Here is a 19,939-nt window from a genome sequence, read left to right as displayed (position 1 = left end):
TTTCAATTAGCGCCACAGCATTTGGCCATTAGCGTGGCGAGCGGAGAGTGCCGAATGCCGAGATTTGCGCCAATTGCGAAATGCAGAATACAAAAACAAGAGCTGCGATGAATAAGCAAACAGCAAGGAGCAGGAGTGGGAGGATGGAAAATCGTGGGCGGAGTTGGAAAAGTGGGCGGGGTTGGGGAAAGCGCACAATTCGGACACCACCCGCGCCGCTCACTCACTCGCTCAAAATCATTACGTGATTAAGGTTGCCATTACGGCCGGGAAAGCAAAAATAGAAAACTAGAGCATGGCACGCAGACAGCTGCAGAGGGGTTTTCCGCGGGGCGGAAAATGGGAAAACCGGGAAAGGGGGGCAGACGCTCTGCGGCCGCAATTGCGCTCGCTTGGTTTGGCGGAAAATGAAAAAAAAACCGACAAAATAAATAAAAAATAAAAACCGAAGAAGCAACAAGAACAGAGCCAGCTAAATAACAGCAAATAGAAATAAATAAATCAGCGACACGGCAGCGAACCTCAAGGGAGGAGGAGGTGGATGTGGCCAAAGGGTCGTCTTCGCCGCACAAAAACAATTAAAATGAAAAACCGTAAGCACTCTAATTCCGGGAGGAAAAGCGGGCGGAGTCCTCTCAGGGGGCTTCCCCGCCATCGAATTCGTATTCCTCACCCGCACGAGCGAACAAAATGGTTCGAAAACAAATTTGCCGATCTAATTAAAAGCTAAATTGTGACCATTAAACGGGGTTCACAACGCCAGAGTCTGCTTTACATACAAAAAAAATTAATTCAACCGGAAACCACAATCAAATCCATGGCAGAACACCCCTTTAGACACCCAAAAAAAATTAATCCAAGCTAAGAAAAATCAATATCGAGCTATGTTAACTATTTCTACTAACTTAACAAATTAAAACAAGTTTTTCAAATTTAACAATAGTATCTAAACTAAAATACTCGACACAAATACATTTTTTCCAGTGCTCTATCTGTGACCTTAAGTGGGTACCACTGCATGGAAAAACATTGAAAAGCATTTAAGTTCGCTCCGCCTTTCAACAAGTTGGCAAGCAATGCAATTTACGGATGCAGGGGATCGACGAAAGGGGTGAAGTGAAAAGGGTGCCAGGATGCAAGGACATGGCCATTAGTGGGCCACGAGAGGAATAGAAAAAAAAAGTATGCCAAGCTGACCACACAGCGCAGGATAACACAGACGAGTAAGAGAACGAGGACGAGGTCCTGGAGACTGTGGACGGAAGACTGGAAATGTGGACACGGACGTCTGGCAAATTGTAAATTAATTGATGAAGGCGAGGTTTAGAAGAGACAGGGACAAACTCTCGGACTCCGAATTCCAGAGGTGGTCGTTGAAAAAATTGTCCAGGGTTTGACCTATTTAGTTGTGCTTAGTATGTAAATGTTATGTTTTATATGATTTGCAAGCCAGCAATTTAATGACTATACAAATTGGGTCAAAAAGGAATCAATATTTTAAGGACCTTTTCTTTTCCGCATAATAAACGAAAAAATAGGTCTAAATCATAGAATTTTTTTTATTTTTTAACCTACTTTTAGTTGAACATGCGGTCGAGAATACTGAACTAAAAATGGCAAATGGTTATATCATTCTTATTCCCTTTTAAAACATCACTATTGAACTGGTTAATACCAGACCAGAATGCTTTTTCATATACAGACTGGTCGAGTTTCAGGTAAGTCATGATCATGCTCCTTATATATTATCCTTGGGTGACCTTTAACCCATTTTACATCCAAGGCAACAACATTTGAACTACAAATCATTAGGGGTTTCTGTGAGCTATGATCATTTCTCGATGTTAGGGTCACCCATCATATGGGGGAGTTCTAGCCCCCCGAAGACCCCCTCGTCAGTCGCCCCTGGAATCAAGCAATTCGAACTGCAACTGGCATCTCGAACGGAAAGAGATGGCAATGCAGATGGAGCAGGATGGAGGAGCGCTGACAAATTGCTGGTAGCAAGATTAATGCCTGCATTATCTTTCCTCATTTGTCGATTGTCAATGCAACTGGGCCGCGTCCGCAGCAGGACGACAACAACAAGGGCTGCAACAGAACCTGCAGGGACGACAGCAGGACGCCCCTGGGGCGTGGCAGTTTACCTTTACCTTTGCGTTTTACCTGTCCTGTGCCGCATTGTTCTCTGATTTCCCATTTTCCTCCTCTCTATCGCTGACATTTTTCAATTTGATGATGCGCAACAAGAACAAAAACAACAGCAACAACAGCGGCGTGGGCAACGTCCTTATTTTCCAAGAGCTTTTCTTTTTCCCTTTTTTTTAATGGCATCTGGCGTTGGACAAGGTAATTTCATTTTTATATTAATGACAGTATGTTTGATGCATGTCCCTTCATATGTCGGTCTCGCTCGCTTAATCACTTAAGACTCTTAAATGCGGAAAAAACATTGTGCCACATGGGTACAGTACTGCACAGTACAGTTTAATGGCGAAATGCTCGATAAAATGTGTCACGGTTTTGTTAAATTTAACGGCAGTCGAAATACAACTCTGCAAATTGGCCACCACGAAATGTGAAAACTGCACTAATTAGTCAAGTCATCGATAATTCATCGATGGGGGCAGGGATGGCTTCGCGTGACAATCGATGCTTTTGCCGAAAAGTTAATTTCGTGTGTGCGACAATAGCAGTTTGCTAATTTGAAAATGCAATTGCCAAAAACTAGTTCAATAATAGATAACGGCGCTAATTGCTTTTATTTTTCAATTACCAACCTATATTTTTAGAGCAATTTTAAGCTGCTTAGTTTTGAGCCGATTGTTCATCACTAAACCGTGTCATCGCTATATATACAAGAAGCGGATCTATATTTTTGCAAGTTTTGGCTAATTGTGAATAAATAAGTGTTTAAAGGCTTCTACATTAATAAAAAGCTTACGTAAACTTGTCATATTTGTTTTTGTGAAAAGTGTGAATTTTTTACTATCACCCCTACATTTAAAATTACCAAAATGCTTAAATTACTCCTGTGACATCATATCAAAACAGGTAACTTGGCATATCATATGAATTATCTTAATTGCGAACACTTGCTAAAGATCTACATATTTGATTTCCCTACAGGTAGGTGAGACATCCAGGAGTACATCATCAAATAAAGGGCGGTGAGTGCTGGATTTTCATATTTTCCATTTGCCCTTGTGTCTTACACCTGCACCCATGTGTATTTGGAACTCCCCCTCCTGCAGAGTTGTGAATGCCACCAATTAGCAGAGTCCTGCTTCCAAAAAAATGGAAAAAGGCGAAACAATATGTTCAGCTGAGCTCAAACAACTGCAGGCTAAAATCTAAATCCTTGCGTCCAATAAAAAGAGTCGAAGGGATGAGGATGGAGGGGAGGACTCCGGAGGCGGGGTCTAACATTCCGGATGTGCCTGTTGGTCGTCGAAAAACTAGCGAACTTTGCAGACAGAACAATGCCCTTCGGATTCCGAGTTGAGTGGAATTTTAGGTCTAAATCCGGCAGGGTCATAAAAAGTGCTTATTACATTATCACCTCAAGCGTGGCTGAGCCGGCTGTGGGCAGTGCCACGCCCACCCGCACACACTGGCTCGTCCACAAAACGCAATTCACTCTCCCTCTCAGTCCCCTTTTGTGTACTCTTCCGTCCTTTCAAAGGGTATTACGATTTCAACACTCGTTTGCCTAATACGAAAAACTGTGCGTACAGGAATGCATGGCTATAATCTTTATCTCTGATCTGAAATGGTACCATATGAAATGAAGATTAGATCTATTGTCTTGAAACTCTGAACCTTTGTTTCGATTGCCAATTATTGTACCCTTTTGTCGTTGTTGTATATTTTAAAAATGTTGTACTGATCGATTTCATCAGGAATTACAAGCAGAAAAAGTTATAATGATCTAATAAGTCATTAGAAAACATTCTTTTGCCAGTGTTGATTTTTTTTCTTTGATTAAACCCCTTTTAATCCCAATATTATCTGGCACCGACTTGGTTGCTCAGTCTCTTAGCATTGTGGTTTTTTTTTCTTTGATCAAACCATTTGAAATGAAGATTAGATATATTTTATTGAAACTCTGATCCTTTGCCAAATATTAGATTCTCCTGTCGTTGTTGTAGAGATTGTCTTAAATGTTAAAAATGTTATACTAATTGATTTAATTAGGAATTATAAGCATTACAGTAAAATAAATTATTAGAAAACCATATTTTAGCATTGTGGATTCTTTTTCTTTGATTAAACCCCTTTTAATCTCAATATTAAAACCCCATTTAATCCCAATATTATCTGACACTGACTTGGTTGATAAAAAATGGCATCTTCTTGACTAAATCAATTTTAAGGAATTCATTAAAATTAAATTTAATTTAACTAATATAATATATTTTATAAACATAATTGTGTAGACTGCTAGGGTATTCTTCAGTTCAGTGCCCGCAGCTGGCTCCCCTTTTCTCAGTTTTTGTTGGGTGTTTGGGGGCTTTATTATGGCGCTGGCAGCTGCGTTTTTCAATTTTCGCTTTTTTAGGCCTGCGGACTCTCACCTGAGCTCTGTGAGCCCTGAGCCTTGAGCCGATTTGTTTCGGTTCGGTTCGGTTTGGTTTCGTTTGGTTCAGTTCGGTTCGCAGTCACTTATTGGCAAATGTTTCGTAGCTGAAAAAAGGAGGAAAAACCGGGGGGAAAACTGGGCGGAATCTGGTGCAGAAATGCGAAAAATGTGTAAATTTGCGCCCGCTTTTATTTCTCGCATTTGGCCCGGATGATGTGTAGCGGCTGATCCGCTTTGGCAGCGCTCCCAGGTTCGAGTTCATTCAATTTGGATTAAGTCGTTCGTGTTGATTAACAAAATTGACTTTTTTGCAGACTTGCCAGTTCAAAGCAATCGATTTCGATTTTGGATCGATGGAGAGCAGGCGCAGCTGTAAACCATTTAGCCGGCAGTGCCGGAGACGTTTAGTAAATATTCAATCAATTTGGATGGACAATAAATCACCGGGAAATCAAGAGCGTCTCAATTTCTCCGAGGCAGATATGCGTCATAACAATAAAAAAAATTCCCATTTTCCACATCGCCCCGATGTGCGGCAAATAAACAAGACAAGGCGACAGGCCATAATATATCATGGCCCCAAGGCGCCTGACGACACACACGAAGATGGAGAGTCAGCTTCGAAGGACACTGATGCGTAATGGCCGCCAAGGGGGATGACATCGATCCGGAGCTCCGTCTTCTTAACGGCAAATCAATGACATATAGTTACGGCCAAATGCGAATGCCCATCGGGGCCATGAAGAAAGCAGAAAGCAGTTTGGAATAAAGTAATAACCCGGATAATAGCATATGTTGGCGGCGGGAGCCATTACCTGCCGCTAATTGTGGGACAAACTTAGCCTGTCGCCGCCTAAGCTCATCGCCAATTAAGGCCAAACAAATGCGGCCGCAGCCGTGGCGCTAAAAGCCCTCAATCCAAAACTCCACGGCTACCGGGAGCCAGCCCAGCCGCAATGTAAGTGCGGCTCATAATTTATTTCGATTACGCCGCAGCACGCAATTTGCGCCGGGCACATCCTTTTCGAGCACACGGACACGCACAGGAAGTGAGATATCCAGGAGCCACCAGCTCCACGGTCCAGAGATAAGTGTGCGCAGCGCGCAATTTCCGTTTCCGCTTGGTTTGCTGCCCTTATCCAGCGCTGATGCTGCGAAAATCCACTAAGCAACAATTAAATCACAGACTCCCGAGAGCAACTCGGGGAGATAGGAGCGGTGAAAGCAGGGAACACAATGTTGGGATGGTACCACGTACAGTCAGACTCCTCTGAACCACACTTTCCTAATAAATAGGTCCTTTATAGTTCAAAGTTTATCGCTCTATGAGCCAGCCTTCCTAAATTGCTGAATGATATCTACATTAAATTGTATGTATTTAAGCTAGTATTTATTTGATCTATTGTATCTTTTGGATTCTTTAATATGTAGCAATAAGTAAGTAATTTAATTTATAATAGTTATAGTTCAAAGTTTATGGGTCTATAAGACAGTCCCAAAATTAGTACTTATTGCTCGAGTGTGTTTATCATATATCTTATATGCCTAGGCTAAAATTGAATTATCCATTGGATTTCTCAAACGGAAATACTTTTTTATAAGCGAATTACGAATTACGTGTATCTATTAAGCGATGACAGATGCCTCATGAGTTTTTTAGTCACTTCAAAAATCTGTTTCGCCTTGAAAATGAACTAATTTATTTTTATTTATTTCTACTTCTATTATAAAACTTAGAAGTTCGAGTTACATGAGGTTGACTGTACTCCCCGAGTGACTCAGAGGTATCAATTTGAGGACTGGAGAACAGAAACAAAGACAAAGGCTGCCTGAAGTGAATCATTGGCGAGCAGGTAACAAAAGGCCGCCATGCATTACCATTAGCTGACTAATCGGGGCCTCCAAGAGTGGCAGCCATCCACTGCGTACCACTCCAGTCCACTTGAAGCCAATCCAAGACCAGAATCGATTCCGCTTTAAGCGTTTGCTCTTTACGCTTAGAAGTTATAAATATTTATGGCGCACATAATGCAGCGCGTTGAGCTCGGCCAATAATTTCTCCGCTTACAGCTCTGCGATATCTGGTGTATCTGGGATGCTGGGCTGCTGGGCTGCTGGGCTGCTGGGAGCCCCGGCTAAATGCACGGATATGTGTGTGCTCCAGATGCAGCGGAGCGAGCATTTTCCACTGAAGGATTTATGCTCGCTGACATGCAACTTAAAAGCAAGGACAACAGATAGCAGAAGCAGGACGCAAGGAGCACAAGCGGCAAACTTTCCTTATGCGGGATACTTTTCTTGTGCAGTCGGAACAACAATTGGGGAAGCTGGCTGCTGAGCACAAGGATTAGGCCACCAGGAGCCGGAGGAGCCGGATGGCAGGGGGCTCTGCAGCAGAAAGGAGCTGAAATTTATGTGACTTTTGCATGTGGAGGCTGCTCCAGCATCCTGGTACTTCGGCTCGCACTGGCTAGACATTAGTACAATTTCCGGTCCAGGCCACAAAATATTCAATAATATATTAAAGATATAGCCAGCAACCCGAAAGAGATATCACACAAAGGCGGCGGATGCAAGAGGGGGCTCTTCACATCGGCAGATACAGGCGCACCAGCAGGCACGAATTCGACAACTCAACTGAAGCGTAGCAGGCAGGATAAATCTAAATAAGACGTGCTTCGATTCTGGCTGTGGGACGGGGCGGTATGGCATCGGATACCCCTCTTCTCTGCGGCATGGAAGTTGCAGCAGAGCAGCCAGAGAATTTGTGCAATGAAGTGCAAGTGAACTTAAAGCGACTAAAGATAGTCCCAACTACCTAGGTACCTGACCACGAACACACGAGGGATGGGCGCGTGAGGCAGACGGATGTGCGGATTCCAGGCACGAACGTTACTGAACAACTGAATCTCTGGATTCTTAAAGAAGATATTTGCCAAAACTGTTTACTAGAGAACAAAAACATATTCAAAAATCCCCTTAGGCTCAAAAACCGTAAAAATATAATATGACGAAACATCTGAAATATTTCATTGACTAAAGAAAAGGACCTAAAGAATCCATATGTCCATATGGATATCCCTATATACAAATCCATATATGACTAATCCAGCGATCAGTACGCAATACAATGACATTTTTCACGTGGCAGCCTATTTATATGCCGACCCCATCAAAGTTGGTAATCAAAAATCTAGAAAGGAATGAAATTCAAACGACATCTATAAATGCTCGAATGAAATGAGTATAAAAGTTACAAACTTGCAACTGACAATTTATAAACAAATTGTTATGTTTTAGCTCACGAACTCATACCCTCAGGATCTACCTCAAAACAAAACGGAAGCGCCACTCGATTCCCTGGAGCGGAAGTGGATGTGGAAGCCGGCTTTATGGCCATGAGGGCTGTTCAATAAATTTCAGCACTCTTAAATTGGCAATGCGATGCAGTGGCATGCGATGCACCGATGTCGATGTCGATGTCCATGGGCCGCAGTCGGCACTCAATAGTCGGTGGTCAGCAGTCAGTAGTCATGGGTTCACCAGCGAAGCGGACCCGGTGAAATTGATAATCAATCAAATGGGCCGCCGACGCAGCCAGGCACTTAATCACTGTCTGATTATCCTTTTTGTTCCGCTGGCTCAACTTTTTTCAATTTCGCCTCTTTGCGACTGACAGAGATGAATCACGGGAAATCAGCAATGCATCGGCTGGCAACTGGCTCTTTATTAATTCAATTAACGTTGCGCCGGGCAATTGGTGTGGAATTAGCCGGCGACTCAAGGCAAAAGCCTGCGGATCAGGTGGTTCGGTTTCGAGTCTTAAGGCCTTAATCAGCACACTTCTGTGGCTATCGAGTGCGACAATGAACCGCAAAGGAAATTTCCAGAACTGCAAGTGTGTGTAGGTTTCCTGCCAAGTGCACAAAAGCAAATTTTCATGTCTCTGTGCCGGGCGAATTGTGCAACAACAGTTGCTCTTGAGCCATTGTGCAATTAATAAAATGTCCGAGTGAATTGAGAGCAACCGCAGCCCTAGAAGTCCCAGAAATCCCCACTTTCGCCCCGCTGGTCTGTTGACATGTGGTCGAGAAAAGTGCAAGTTCAATCAGCAGCAGCTACTAACTGCAGTCGAGAGTCAACAATCGAGAGTGGAGACCGCAGCAGGGAGTCGCCTCTGCGCCTGATTCAATTACACAAAGGCCCCTAATCAAAGCAAAGGAAATTTGCTTCTATAATTTGGCTCGCATAAATCAGAAACAGACGTGGAGAGCTTGCAGCAACTAGTGGATACCCTTTTGTCCAGGTTAGGGGATTACTATCCAAAGTAGGATGTGCCACTGATATACCGTCAATAAAGAAGAGCTGTTCCGAATTATGAAAGCTCCAGTTTGAGGTAAAGACAAAGACAAACACGGCCAGCAACACAAAGGCTGCCCCCAGACAGGAGTCAAATAATTAATGGCCAGTCGGGGAAGAGATGGCAAACAAACAAGCTAAAAACGAACAAAAACAACCGAAACCGAACCGAAACGAAGCGAAACCAGAAAAAATCTCAAGAGGAAGGTCAACTCGAAAGCGATGTTTCGAATGCACTTTCTTGTCAAAGCGGGTTTTATTTGTTTTGAGATTAACTGTATAATTAGTATGTATATCTCTGAGTTTATAGGTTTTAAAAAGTGTTTTAATATACAAATATTTGATTGACCTTGATAAGGTTTTATAGAACTCAAGGTTATTATAATATTTAAAGAATTCCAAAAATATATTTGAAATACTTCTATTTAGCCATTTTTAAACGTATACGAATATATTTGTTCTTAAGAATAAGTCAAGATATGATCACTTTAAAATATATATAGATTTTATTCATAGCCATTTAATTTTTAATTAAAAATTGGTTAAAAGTTAGTCAACCTTTTGCAAGGGTATCCAAAAAACACGCCAACGGATTTGCATGAGCAAAACGCGGAGTTCGGCGGGAAAAGGATGCTGTAGGATGGGGCTGGTCGGAGGATCATGTGTGTGGGACTGGCGGCCACGTCGGTTGCCTTGGATGCCGTCAGTAGCTTGTTATGCACTGTCCTCTCCAGAGTTCCCGGGGTTGTCTAGACTTTAAGTTGGCTAATAGCCGACACTGCTGCTTTTTTCAGCTTTCTGTTTTTCAGCTGGCATGATATGGTATGTGGACACTGGCTCTTTGGTCGGCAAGCCAGAAAGCCAGAAATTTGTAGTAAACCGAATTTGTGCTCTTGTATTACTTATTTGGTCCATTATTTGTGCGCTGCTCTGCTTGGCTTTCGCTTTTATTTGACTTTGGCCTTTTGTGCGACGCTTTTTGTGGCCCAAAACGACCAACCCTGCACTTGATAATGAAATATATAGACGTGGCTTCTGTGCGAGTGGGTGAAAATCCGTGGGCATACGGCTTATAACACACACAGGACACACGGGACAACAACGGAAGCAACAGGAAAAGGACTTTATAGCACTGGCTCTGGGGGTTCGAGAACTGAACACTGAACACTCGCTGCGAGAAATCGTAAATTAATCCGATTTAAGCAGCTCAGTAGCTTATTTTTATGCCAACCAACTCCGAACCACCAGTTTTTGCCGTTTGATGAAAGCGGTGGGGGTCTTGTGCCTGCCCATGTCATGTGTTGCATCTTGATGAGTTGCGGCAGCATTTAAAGGAGACCAATTTGTTTGGCAGTGGCTCAAGAGCCAGGAAGCTGACATGATTGGATGCTGACGATGACTGAGATGATGATTCGTTGTCAAGGTAGGAGAGCCCGGGCTCGAGTTCGAGCTCGAGTTTTCGAGTGCCGGTGCTCAGTTGGGCAGAGTGGCGGAGTGGCGGAGTTCATTCGAGTTCGTCGGGATTTAGTTCCGCTGCGGAGCTTGTGTCCTGGCAACCAAGGAGCTCAGCCTCGGCACAGGGAGAAAATGCCTCGGAACCGCTTCACCAACGTGATATTCTTCGGGATCAAAGGTGCATTTTATCATATATCGTTTAAGCATCTCTTTATTATATATAAATTTTACAGAATAACAATATTATGTAACAGAAAAGGAGACTCCTGAATAAAAAGCAAGGATAATCCTTGGCATTTAAAAAAAATGTTGCATACCTAAAGGCGCTTGCCCTAGAACTATCTTACAAATGTTCCTTTTTAAGTAATTAGAAATGATTTTTGTACTTAGCAACTATTTTTGTCACAATTTTGAGTCCTCAAAGCCAAACTTTTTAAAGTTTTTCCCTGTGTGGCTCATTATGAGCAAAGTTTTTACGCAAAATCCTGCGGAGCAGGATGCGGCTTAAGTGCGCCATTCCAAATTCAATTGGGCTTGAAGTGTTCGAAAAGCAAAAGGCAGCCAGCCAGGAGATGTCGCACCGCCGGCAGGCAGCTATAGACTATACCATCTCATCTGGGTTTGGACAGGAGCTGGTCTGGATGGGATTTATGGACGGGGAAACCAGAGAGTGGCTAGCAAAACGATTGGGATTTACCTGGCTTTGTTTTTCGTTGTGTAATCCATAAATATTTCCATTTCAAATTGCGTTATGCACGCTGTATGATTTTCGCATAAATTCCAAACAATTTTGACCAGTCCATTTTTCACCTCCATTAAATGCCAGTCCTGTTGCACTTTTGGCCAACATTGTTTTTAGTGGCCGTTCTGACGGTGGTAATTGCAGAAGTGCTTCAGTTTATCCCAATTAAATTAATCGAAACAACTCAATTCCATGATAATCCATGTACTTGCTGTATTGTGTTTTATTTATTTTCCGTTTTAAATAGCTCAGTGCAGCTCGGAAAGAGAGAAGCCGCATAGCATTGACACAAATCCACAGCTGTTTAAATAGAAATTGCGCATTTAGCGCTGGCCACGCCCCCTCCACACGGTCTGCCGCCCACCGCCCACTCGAAGCCAAAAACAAACAGATAAAAAGAGCGCACAGAATTCGTGTTATTTCTGAACGAACAAAAATATTTACAGATTGTTTTGGGGGCAAGAGCAAAGAACGGGGAATTTTGGGCCAAATATCAAGCTCGGAATCAATAATTCCAAATTAGTTGAGTCTCCCCAATCATAAGGCAATTCTCTTTATGACGAGAGCAATAAGAATTCCACTGACTTCAGCTTCTGATTAGAGTCGCTCACAAACAAGGGCTCTTATCGGAATTTGAGTCATAAACGAAATCGCTATGGGTTTTGTTGGTTGCTCTGGCTACATGCATATATGATTCATTATTTGTTTCGTTATGAAGTATCAGGAATTTAATTTCTACAAGGTTTACTAAAATATTAGCTATTTTTATCACAGGTATCATTTGTTTTTGTTTCGCTATGGGTTCCATCAGTTGCTCTGGCTATATCCACATATGATTCATGATTCGTTTCGTTATGAAGTATCAGGAATTTAATTTCTACAAGGTTTTCTAAAATATTAGCTCTTTTTATCACAGGTATCATTTGTTTTTGTTTGCGATACTATCTTTAGATTAGATAGAAAGCCTTTAGTATGTTCTATATAGTATTATACATAAAAACTTTCCGCTAAACGGAAACTGCAGCCATTAAATTCCCATTAATTAATCACAGCCTTACAGTTGCGATTCGCACTGCACATCAATATAAAACTAGGCGTATTCATTTATTCCTTCGACATTTTCGCGCCGCAAACGCTCATAAAGTTGTCAAAATGATTTAGCAAATTTTGTTGTTGCGTGTCGCCGCAAATGTAAAATGTTTCGAGATCTGTTATGAATGTTTAACAAATTTTTAGTTGGGTTTCTGCCCGTGAGTTTGTGTGGGTTTATCTGTCTGTCTGTATGTGTTCGTCTGTATGTTAATATGGCCAGAGGAAATTCGTTGAAAATTGGGAAAAATACGGCTTTTATTTGTTTTGGGTAACGTGCGCAAAAATCGCACTGAAAGCGACCACAAAAAGTGAAACTTATATCCACAGATTTATTTTTAACAAACAAAAAAAAAAAATTCGTATATGAAAAAAGCCAGCGAGCACTTAAATACATAAATAAATTAACTGCCCAACTAATATTCGTTTTTCGCGTTTGTTGCCAGCGTAAATTTAATTTCATTTTTCAGCGAGTGTTGCCGAACACACAAATTCCATTTGTCAATCGCCCGATAAGCGAATTGGTTCTGATTTTCTGGCGTGTTGGGAAATGGAAATACATATTCTTGTGGGGGAGAGAACCCCTCTAGAACCCCCTTCACTTACCTTTTGCACCAGCAGGGGCTGGGCGAAGTCCGTGCCCCCCTGAAGGCGGAATCCCCAGGGCTGGGCATCGAAACGTGACAATTTGACTTGCAGCAGCTGTGGTTGGGCCATCTTCTTTTAGCGCTGACTGTACGAGAAACGAGAAGAGCAGAGGGTGGTTGGGTGGCTTAGTAATAATGACGATAACATGGCGTATACTTGATATCACGTAGGCCACTAATTAATGAAATCAAAACCCCAACGCACACGAAACCAGGAAAAACAACGCTGACAGACGTCGGCGGATTGCTCCTTTTTGGGCACTAATAAAGACATTATTCAGGCATGTCCAGGCTAATCCTGCCAGCAGTCAGACGGCTCCTGCCAGCACACATTCCAGCCCCTCCCCCAAATCATCATCATAGCCCCCGAAAAGGAGTCCTGCCCCACTTTGGCGCCACCCACAACCGGTTGCCAGATGCAGCTGCATGCGGAAAAGCTGCTGCGTCGTTTTGTGTGCCAAACTGAGCCAACATATTCGGCTGACTGAATGCAGCAGGCAGCCAGGAAAGTGGTTTAGGGGTAGAATGGACCTGGGGATATCCTGGGTGGTTCTAGGGGAAAGGATGTGCTATGAAAATGCTTGCCAAGGTCCTAAAGATTTTTCATGATTTTTTATTCCGTCTTTAAAAATAGTATTTTAGTCACATAGTCAGGTAATCTAATATTATATCATTTTGTTCAATTTTGATTAGGTTTAGTTTACAATTTATAGAAATAAGAGGCTTTAACTGGGATCATAATAGCAGGATTTAAAGATCTTGTAAAACTATTAACTTCAAGATAAACTTCTTTAAATTTGTTTTGGACCACGTCTCATACCCAACCGAATTCAAAGACTTCTATTATACCCCCCTAAGTTGTCCCTATACAGGGTGTTGGACATAAAACGAGTTAAACTTTGTTAGATATCGCCTTTTTTTGCACACACAGAAACTCACACCCGGCCAGGGGACTTGGAATAGGACTAGGACTGCGAAGGACCCTATCCCCATCCCCATCCCCGTCCCCATCCCACTTGCCACAGTGAGTGCTGTAAGTAAGCGCACCCCAAACGGCACATGGAGCCGTGTTGTAAGTGTGGCTTACACGGGTTCTACGTCCGTACTGCTCCATGTCCTGCCGCACTTTTTTCCCGTCATAGCTTTGTAATTTGTACGTGCGTCGCAGGGGTGGCGGCGGCGGGGGGAAAGGGGTCTGGGAAAATGGAAAAGGGGGCGGGACATGGGTGTCTGTTGATTTAGTTTGCTGCATAACAATTTTGCTGAGTGTTGTGTTTTTTATTAGCAAAGACACATTTGCCCTGTGTTCGTTCGTTCGTTGGTCGGTCTCTTTCGCTCCGCATCTGCCCTCTCTTTTCAGCAGAAGACACTCAAAGTGGAAGTAACTACATTAAGCTATTAAAACGACAGCAGCTGCCGGTGGAGGTGGGGAATTCCAGGGGCGGGGACGCCGGGATATCCGCACACATATGGAAAAGAGACATTTTAGCACACACAGCAGTTTAATTAACGTTAAGTGCGGGTGGTAATGGCTCCATCTCGAGTCCAGGTTCCAGGTTCCCCGTTTCCGGCTCGAATTCCTGCCAAGAACCAAGAGCACAGGCCGTAACACGTTGACGGCATTTGCATGTAAATACTTTGTACGCCATGAAGTTGGGCCATTAGACGCCCCGGCAAACCAACTGCACATGCACGGGAATAATTTAATTAAAATATTAAATAAATGCGGAGGCGGAGGTGGATACGGCCAACTCTTCCACGGATTCAAAGTGCCAGACTGAAAAGGCTAAAAGCGCAGCAACACGAAAAAGCAAACACGAACGCGTCTCTCCAGTTCCGGGGGATATTGAAAGGGGGAAAGGAGGTGGGGTAAATGGGAGTTCCTTGGCCAAAGGAGCAGTTTGGAGTCCTGGCTAATTACTGGCTCAAATGCTCTTGCCACGAGGATGCTCTGTGGCTGACAAAATGTCATCGGCGATTTAGCACACTGTGAGATTTAAATGGTGTCCTTAATTAGGAGTTGAGTCTATTGTGAAATTGTAATTTCCTTTTTGTTTTAATACTTATTTTCATATTTTTCCCATCAGAACATTCTAAATATTTATTTATTTAATTTTTTAAAATTAATAAATTTATTGTATATGTCTAGCTTTCTAAACTTTCGATTTTAATTATTTATACATTTTTCTATAAAACCATCCTACGATTAAACTCAATCTTAATTGTGATATTATACTAAAATGTTGTTGAATAATAGATCGTTTAAACTCGCAGCATAGATTCCAAAACATCTTTATTCGTCATACCAAGGTCTTAATTTGTTTTCTAAAATGACTAAGAATTTCTTGTATGTTCCTAGTTTAAGCCCCACATATTCGTTCTCTTTCTGGTAAACTTTTTAAAACTGCTTTGACTTATGCAAAATATCATAGTACCATACCATCATAAGATTAAGCTCAATCTTAATTGTGATATAATATAATAACATCCGAAATATATTTTTTTGTCATACTAAGGTCCTTATGTGTTTTCAAAAATAACTAAGAATTTCTTGTATATTCCTAGTTAAGTAAATACAGATTCGTAATCTTTCCGGTTATCTTTTTAAAACAGCTTAGACCGTTTTAAATCGAAGCTTGTATGTCAAAAATGGATTAATTCCAATGGCGTATTTCAATTTTACTTTCTTAACTTTGCTTATCCTTATGGTAAACCCAAACCCTTTTCTGAGACGACTGGAGGAGCTCCAAACAAATGGTGAAATTTGTTTGGACCTGGATTAGGCCACCCCTTTCTACTTCTTAATCTTCCTTCCTTCTCGAAACACTTTCCGCATTCCCATCCATCCCGTCAGTGGGCCTGACCCACTTTTCCGACTTTAAGTCGGCCTTGGGCAAACTGCGGCGCAAACTTTCCATATGCAAGCAATTTGTAAACAAATTATTTGATCCTCAAACAGGCAAGTTGCTCCAGCTCCAGCCCCAGCAACTTATCAACTTGACGCCGCACAAACAACAACGAGGGGCGGCAAGTCCAAACTTGGTCAACCATGTATCATTAACAAAGTTGTCCAGTCGGCAATCCCATTGCAGCTTTATGACTAATAACCAAATGCCAGTGGCGGTGGGCTGGCGAGTGTGGGGGGGATGGGGATGGCGAAAAGCCAGGGGGACACGTAGCGGCGTAGTCCGTTTCCGGGTACAGTGAAACATCGATTTTGAGCCGTTGCGCTGGGGCAGTGTCGAAAAACGAGTTATCGCTAATAACTTTTACACACACAATTGGCAAATTACAATTTATTCATGTGTCGCCCCAGCTAACCCCCCTTTTGATCCCCCCCTGAAAATGCAGTTTGCATTTGATTCGGGGTGAGAGCAACAAATCAATTTGCATGCGGTAATTCCAAAGATTTATTGCCAACGAGCAGAGGGCGTGGTGTTTTCGGTATGCAAAAACTGTAAAATATCCGAAAATTTATAAAAGTTCTGGGTTGTGAGCGGTGAAAAGGGCGAGTTGTAAGCCGATTTCCTGTCACCGAACGAGTTCCATTATGGAAATCGCAGAGGCAGCTCATGAGTTGCCATTACCATCGAGCAAGTGAGCAGGAATCAAATTGATTTCGGAGCACACAGCATCATTAGCAGTTGGCCCCCGCCATAAAAGCCAGAATAATAACAGGGAGATGGAGTAGAAAACAGACAAAGGGGAAAAAACGTCGAAACCGAAACCAAACTGGAACCATCAGCAGTCAAAGTCGATGGCCATGATGGTGATGATGATGATGATGATGATGGTGCTGCTGCCACGGATGATGTCATGGTAGGTATGGTCGGGGAAAAAAGCGGGACCAAAAGTGGGAGGAAACGGTCTTTGGGGTCGACAATTCGATTTGGCCATTTCGCACGCTGCTTTACAGAACACTGCGCGAAAATCCATAAGAGATCTATATTTACCCATAATAACCAATTTTAAAAAAAATACAATAAGAAAGAGGTCCAACGATTTCTTTGTGTTAATAATAATTTCTTTTGGGAATAGCTAATACTATATTTTGAAACAAGATAACTAAACGAAATAGTTCAATATATTTTTACCTTCTAGCTTAATTCTACCCTTCAATATAACCAATCATAACTATTAATAAGGGAGTTCAAATTCTACACCCATATTATTTTATGTTTTAGAAATTAAAAAGGAATCTATTTCAAGAAATTAAGTTTGTAAGATTTTAAAAACTCTTTGTAAATGTTAAAAACCCTAAACTTCCTTAAAAATTTTACTGCCGTGTACCAATCGAAATTAGAATCGCTTTCGAAACATGGAGTCTGGTGTGGTGTTTATTCTGGAATATCTGTTTATCAAACGGAACAGCTTCAATCTGTAATGAGCCAACTAATTACGTGCTACAGACTCTACTCCAAACAAATCGGGTATTGGGCAAACAGTGTGCATTTGGTTAGCTGGCCATTTCAACACATTAATAAACTGCATAAGGGAACAGCTCATTAAAAGCCACTCGAGCGGGGCAGCAACAGCTTTTCCATATCCCATATCCCATATCCCATTTTCCATTTCCCATTTGACTGCCGGCTGTCAAGTGGTCGAGGCCCCAAGAAAACTACTTCAAAGATCTGCTGCTTCTGCTGCTGATGCCTTGGCTCTTTGGGCCAAACAAAAGTGAAGCCGGAGCGACATATTCACCCACTAACTGGCAGAAGTTGGTTGAAATTAGGAGTGGAAAAACGCAGTCAGCAGACCCGCCTGTCGGGGAATAACAAGCCATGCAAATGCCATGCCACATATCCCCACACATCCATATGTGTGGCAAAGTGCTTTGCAGTTCCTCCGGGGAATCGGGGATTTGGGGACCAGGGGTTCCCTGGGTTTTCTGGGTTTTTCGGGGACTGGGAATCGAAACGGAGGGCAGCGCCAAGTAGTGAACGCGTTGATTTCGCATTTATGCAAATTTCACGTACACTTCAAACTGCTCAACGTTTTTTCGTCTTTATTTTTTGTAGCTCCCCCGCTTGTTGCCTCTTCAAGTTCCTCTCTTCTCTTCTTTTTTTCCTTGTTTGGCCTTTTTCACAGACGCGCTTTTGTTGGCCAGGCCAAAACTAAACTTTTGCTGCTGCTGAGTGAAACTGAAGTTGCCGGTGGGGAAATGGAGGGGTATGGGTTAAGAGGGGGACTGGCGAGTCGTAGAAATTCCGCCTGGGGGCGAGTGATTTTTGAATAACGTTCAGGCAGCGCTGAGCTTGGGCATATGGGATTTACGGGGTGATTGGGGCAGGGATCACCAAAGATCTGTCGGTTATAAGGAGACAGCTTTAAAACTTTCGGTATCTCATAGAAATCGAAATATTTGGAAAAAGATATTGTGAGTTTATGACATTTTATCAAAAGTTTGATTTGTTTTCCAACTTACAAATATGATCCATAGAATAAATATGATCTTAGTACACCCAAAGAAAAAAACCGAATGCTAAGACTTAACACCGGTTGAAATTAAATAATACCAGAGGCAGTACTGAAAATTAAGTATATATTCAAGACTAAATAATATAAAGTACTATAATATAAAATACCTCACAGTATCATTTCTATAAAAAAGAGTCTAGAATTTGGTTATGTGGTATTATTTTCAAACCAATTAACTTCAATGTAATACTTAGGACAGTGACAATGCAGTATCATCGACCCCAAAACGATATTCAATAGTGTACAATTAATGTTACAATAGTTTCTTTTCTATGACTATTTTTTTGTTTGGTGAATGTAATACTCTATATATCTGGAAAATAGTTTTGCCTTTAACAGTTTATCTTATCATATTCTAGGGTTTCTAAGTGAGATGACAAAAATGTATTTTAACTTCTTTTTACTGATACATTTGAGAGCGTTGCCACCATAAGGTTTAAGTTCAAATTACTTAGTACAGTTAGTATTTGCAAATGTTGATGAAATGAAATTGTTTGAAAAAATGTTGTGAAACGTAGATAAATAAAGGAGCCCAATTTCATTTTGGTGAAATCAAATATGGTGTTCGCTATAGGAAAATTAAGTCAAGATCGATATAGGTAATACTTGAAGCTTTTCTTAGTTTTTAGAGGGTTCTAGGCGAGGTCTGATTTTTGTTCCCATAGGGCATTTCCGAGTCGCCTTGCTACCCAGCTTTCGCTGGCTTCCCGCACTGATGCAATGTGACGTGACGTGACGTCATGTGTGCGCTCGTGCTTGCGGCTAACAGGACATGTTTTCCGCCCGCCTGGAAGCCCCTCCCCCCGGGGAACCCGCGATCCCCCGATCCCTCCGCTCCCCCGCCGGCGATGACGACGCTGTTGCTCTTCAGTCTGTCTAATGCAATGCGCGTGCTAAATGGGCGTAACTCAACGGCTCGACGACTCGACTTTTTTCTTTTTTCATGTTTTCCCCCCATATTTTCTTTTTTTCGCGGCGCTTATCAAGCGCTGAAAGCTAAAAAAGTTTTTCACTCGCAATCACACTCACACCAGCACACGTCTGCAACTGTCAGTGCATCAAAACACTTGAGTATTTGAAAAAAAAATGGGGAAAAAATAAGAAAAAAGAAGAAAAACGAAGGAAAAATAGAGGAAAAACAACAGGGGAAAAGTTTTTCTCTTTGTGCTGCGTGTGTGCTTGTATGATATTTTTAATATTTTCGCACTAGGCGCAGGGGAAAAAACAAAAAGCGAGGGAAAAGCTGACAAAAGTGACACTTTGCATGCATTCTTGCCGTTTCTTTTGTGATTATTTTCTTCGCTTTTCAAGTGCGGGAGAGAGTGGAAATGGAAAGAGAGGGAGAAAGGCAAGTGACATTGAATGTGGCAATTTTTCCGCCAGCCATGGAAGTTCTCCCACCCACATACCTAGTTCAGATACAAAATAAAGATACAGATACATTTGATAGTCGTACTTTTTGGTGGTCATAAGTTCATTACATTTTTCCGCCAGCCATGGAAGCTCTCCTTTTTTAGATGGCCATAAGTTCATTACCAGAATTGTTCCTTAATAAGCCAAAAACTGCCGAGACCACCATTATTTTGC

General features: G+C 42.1%; 1 protein-coding gene across 23 annotated transcripts in view; it reads right to left on the bottom strand.

Moving 5' to 3' along the window:
- Window positions 1–19,939, bottom strand: part of LOC119549003 (PDZ and LIM domain protein Zasp) — a 59,323-nt gene that overhangs the window by 31,684 nt on the left and 7,700 nt on the right. For all 23 annotated transcript variants that reach the window (XM_037856614.1, XM_037856613.1, XM_037856625.1 and 20 more), the window contains exon 2: window positions 12,834–12,960. In XM_037856614.1, coding sequence (XP_037712542.1) covers window positions 12,834–12,944 — 111 coding nt within the window. In that variant the 5' untranslated portion in view covers window positions 12,945–12,960. The remainder of the gene's footprint in view (window positions 1–12,833; window positions 12,961–19,939) is intronic.

Source organism: Drosophila subpulchrella, chromosome 2R, assembly GCF_014743375.2.
Source record: "Drosophila subpulchrella strain 33 F10 #4 breed RU33 chromosome 2R, RU_Dsub_v1.1 Primary Assembly, whole genome shotgun sequence".
Classification (NCBI taxonomy): Eukaryota; Metazoa; Arthropoda; class Insecta; order Diptera; family Drosophilidae; genus Drosophila; species Drosophila subpulchrella.
The sequence above is the reverse complement of the archived record's forward strand: the minus strand, read 5'-3'. Positions and strand labels throughout refer to the sequence as shown.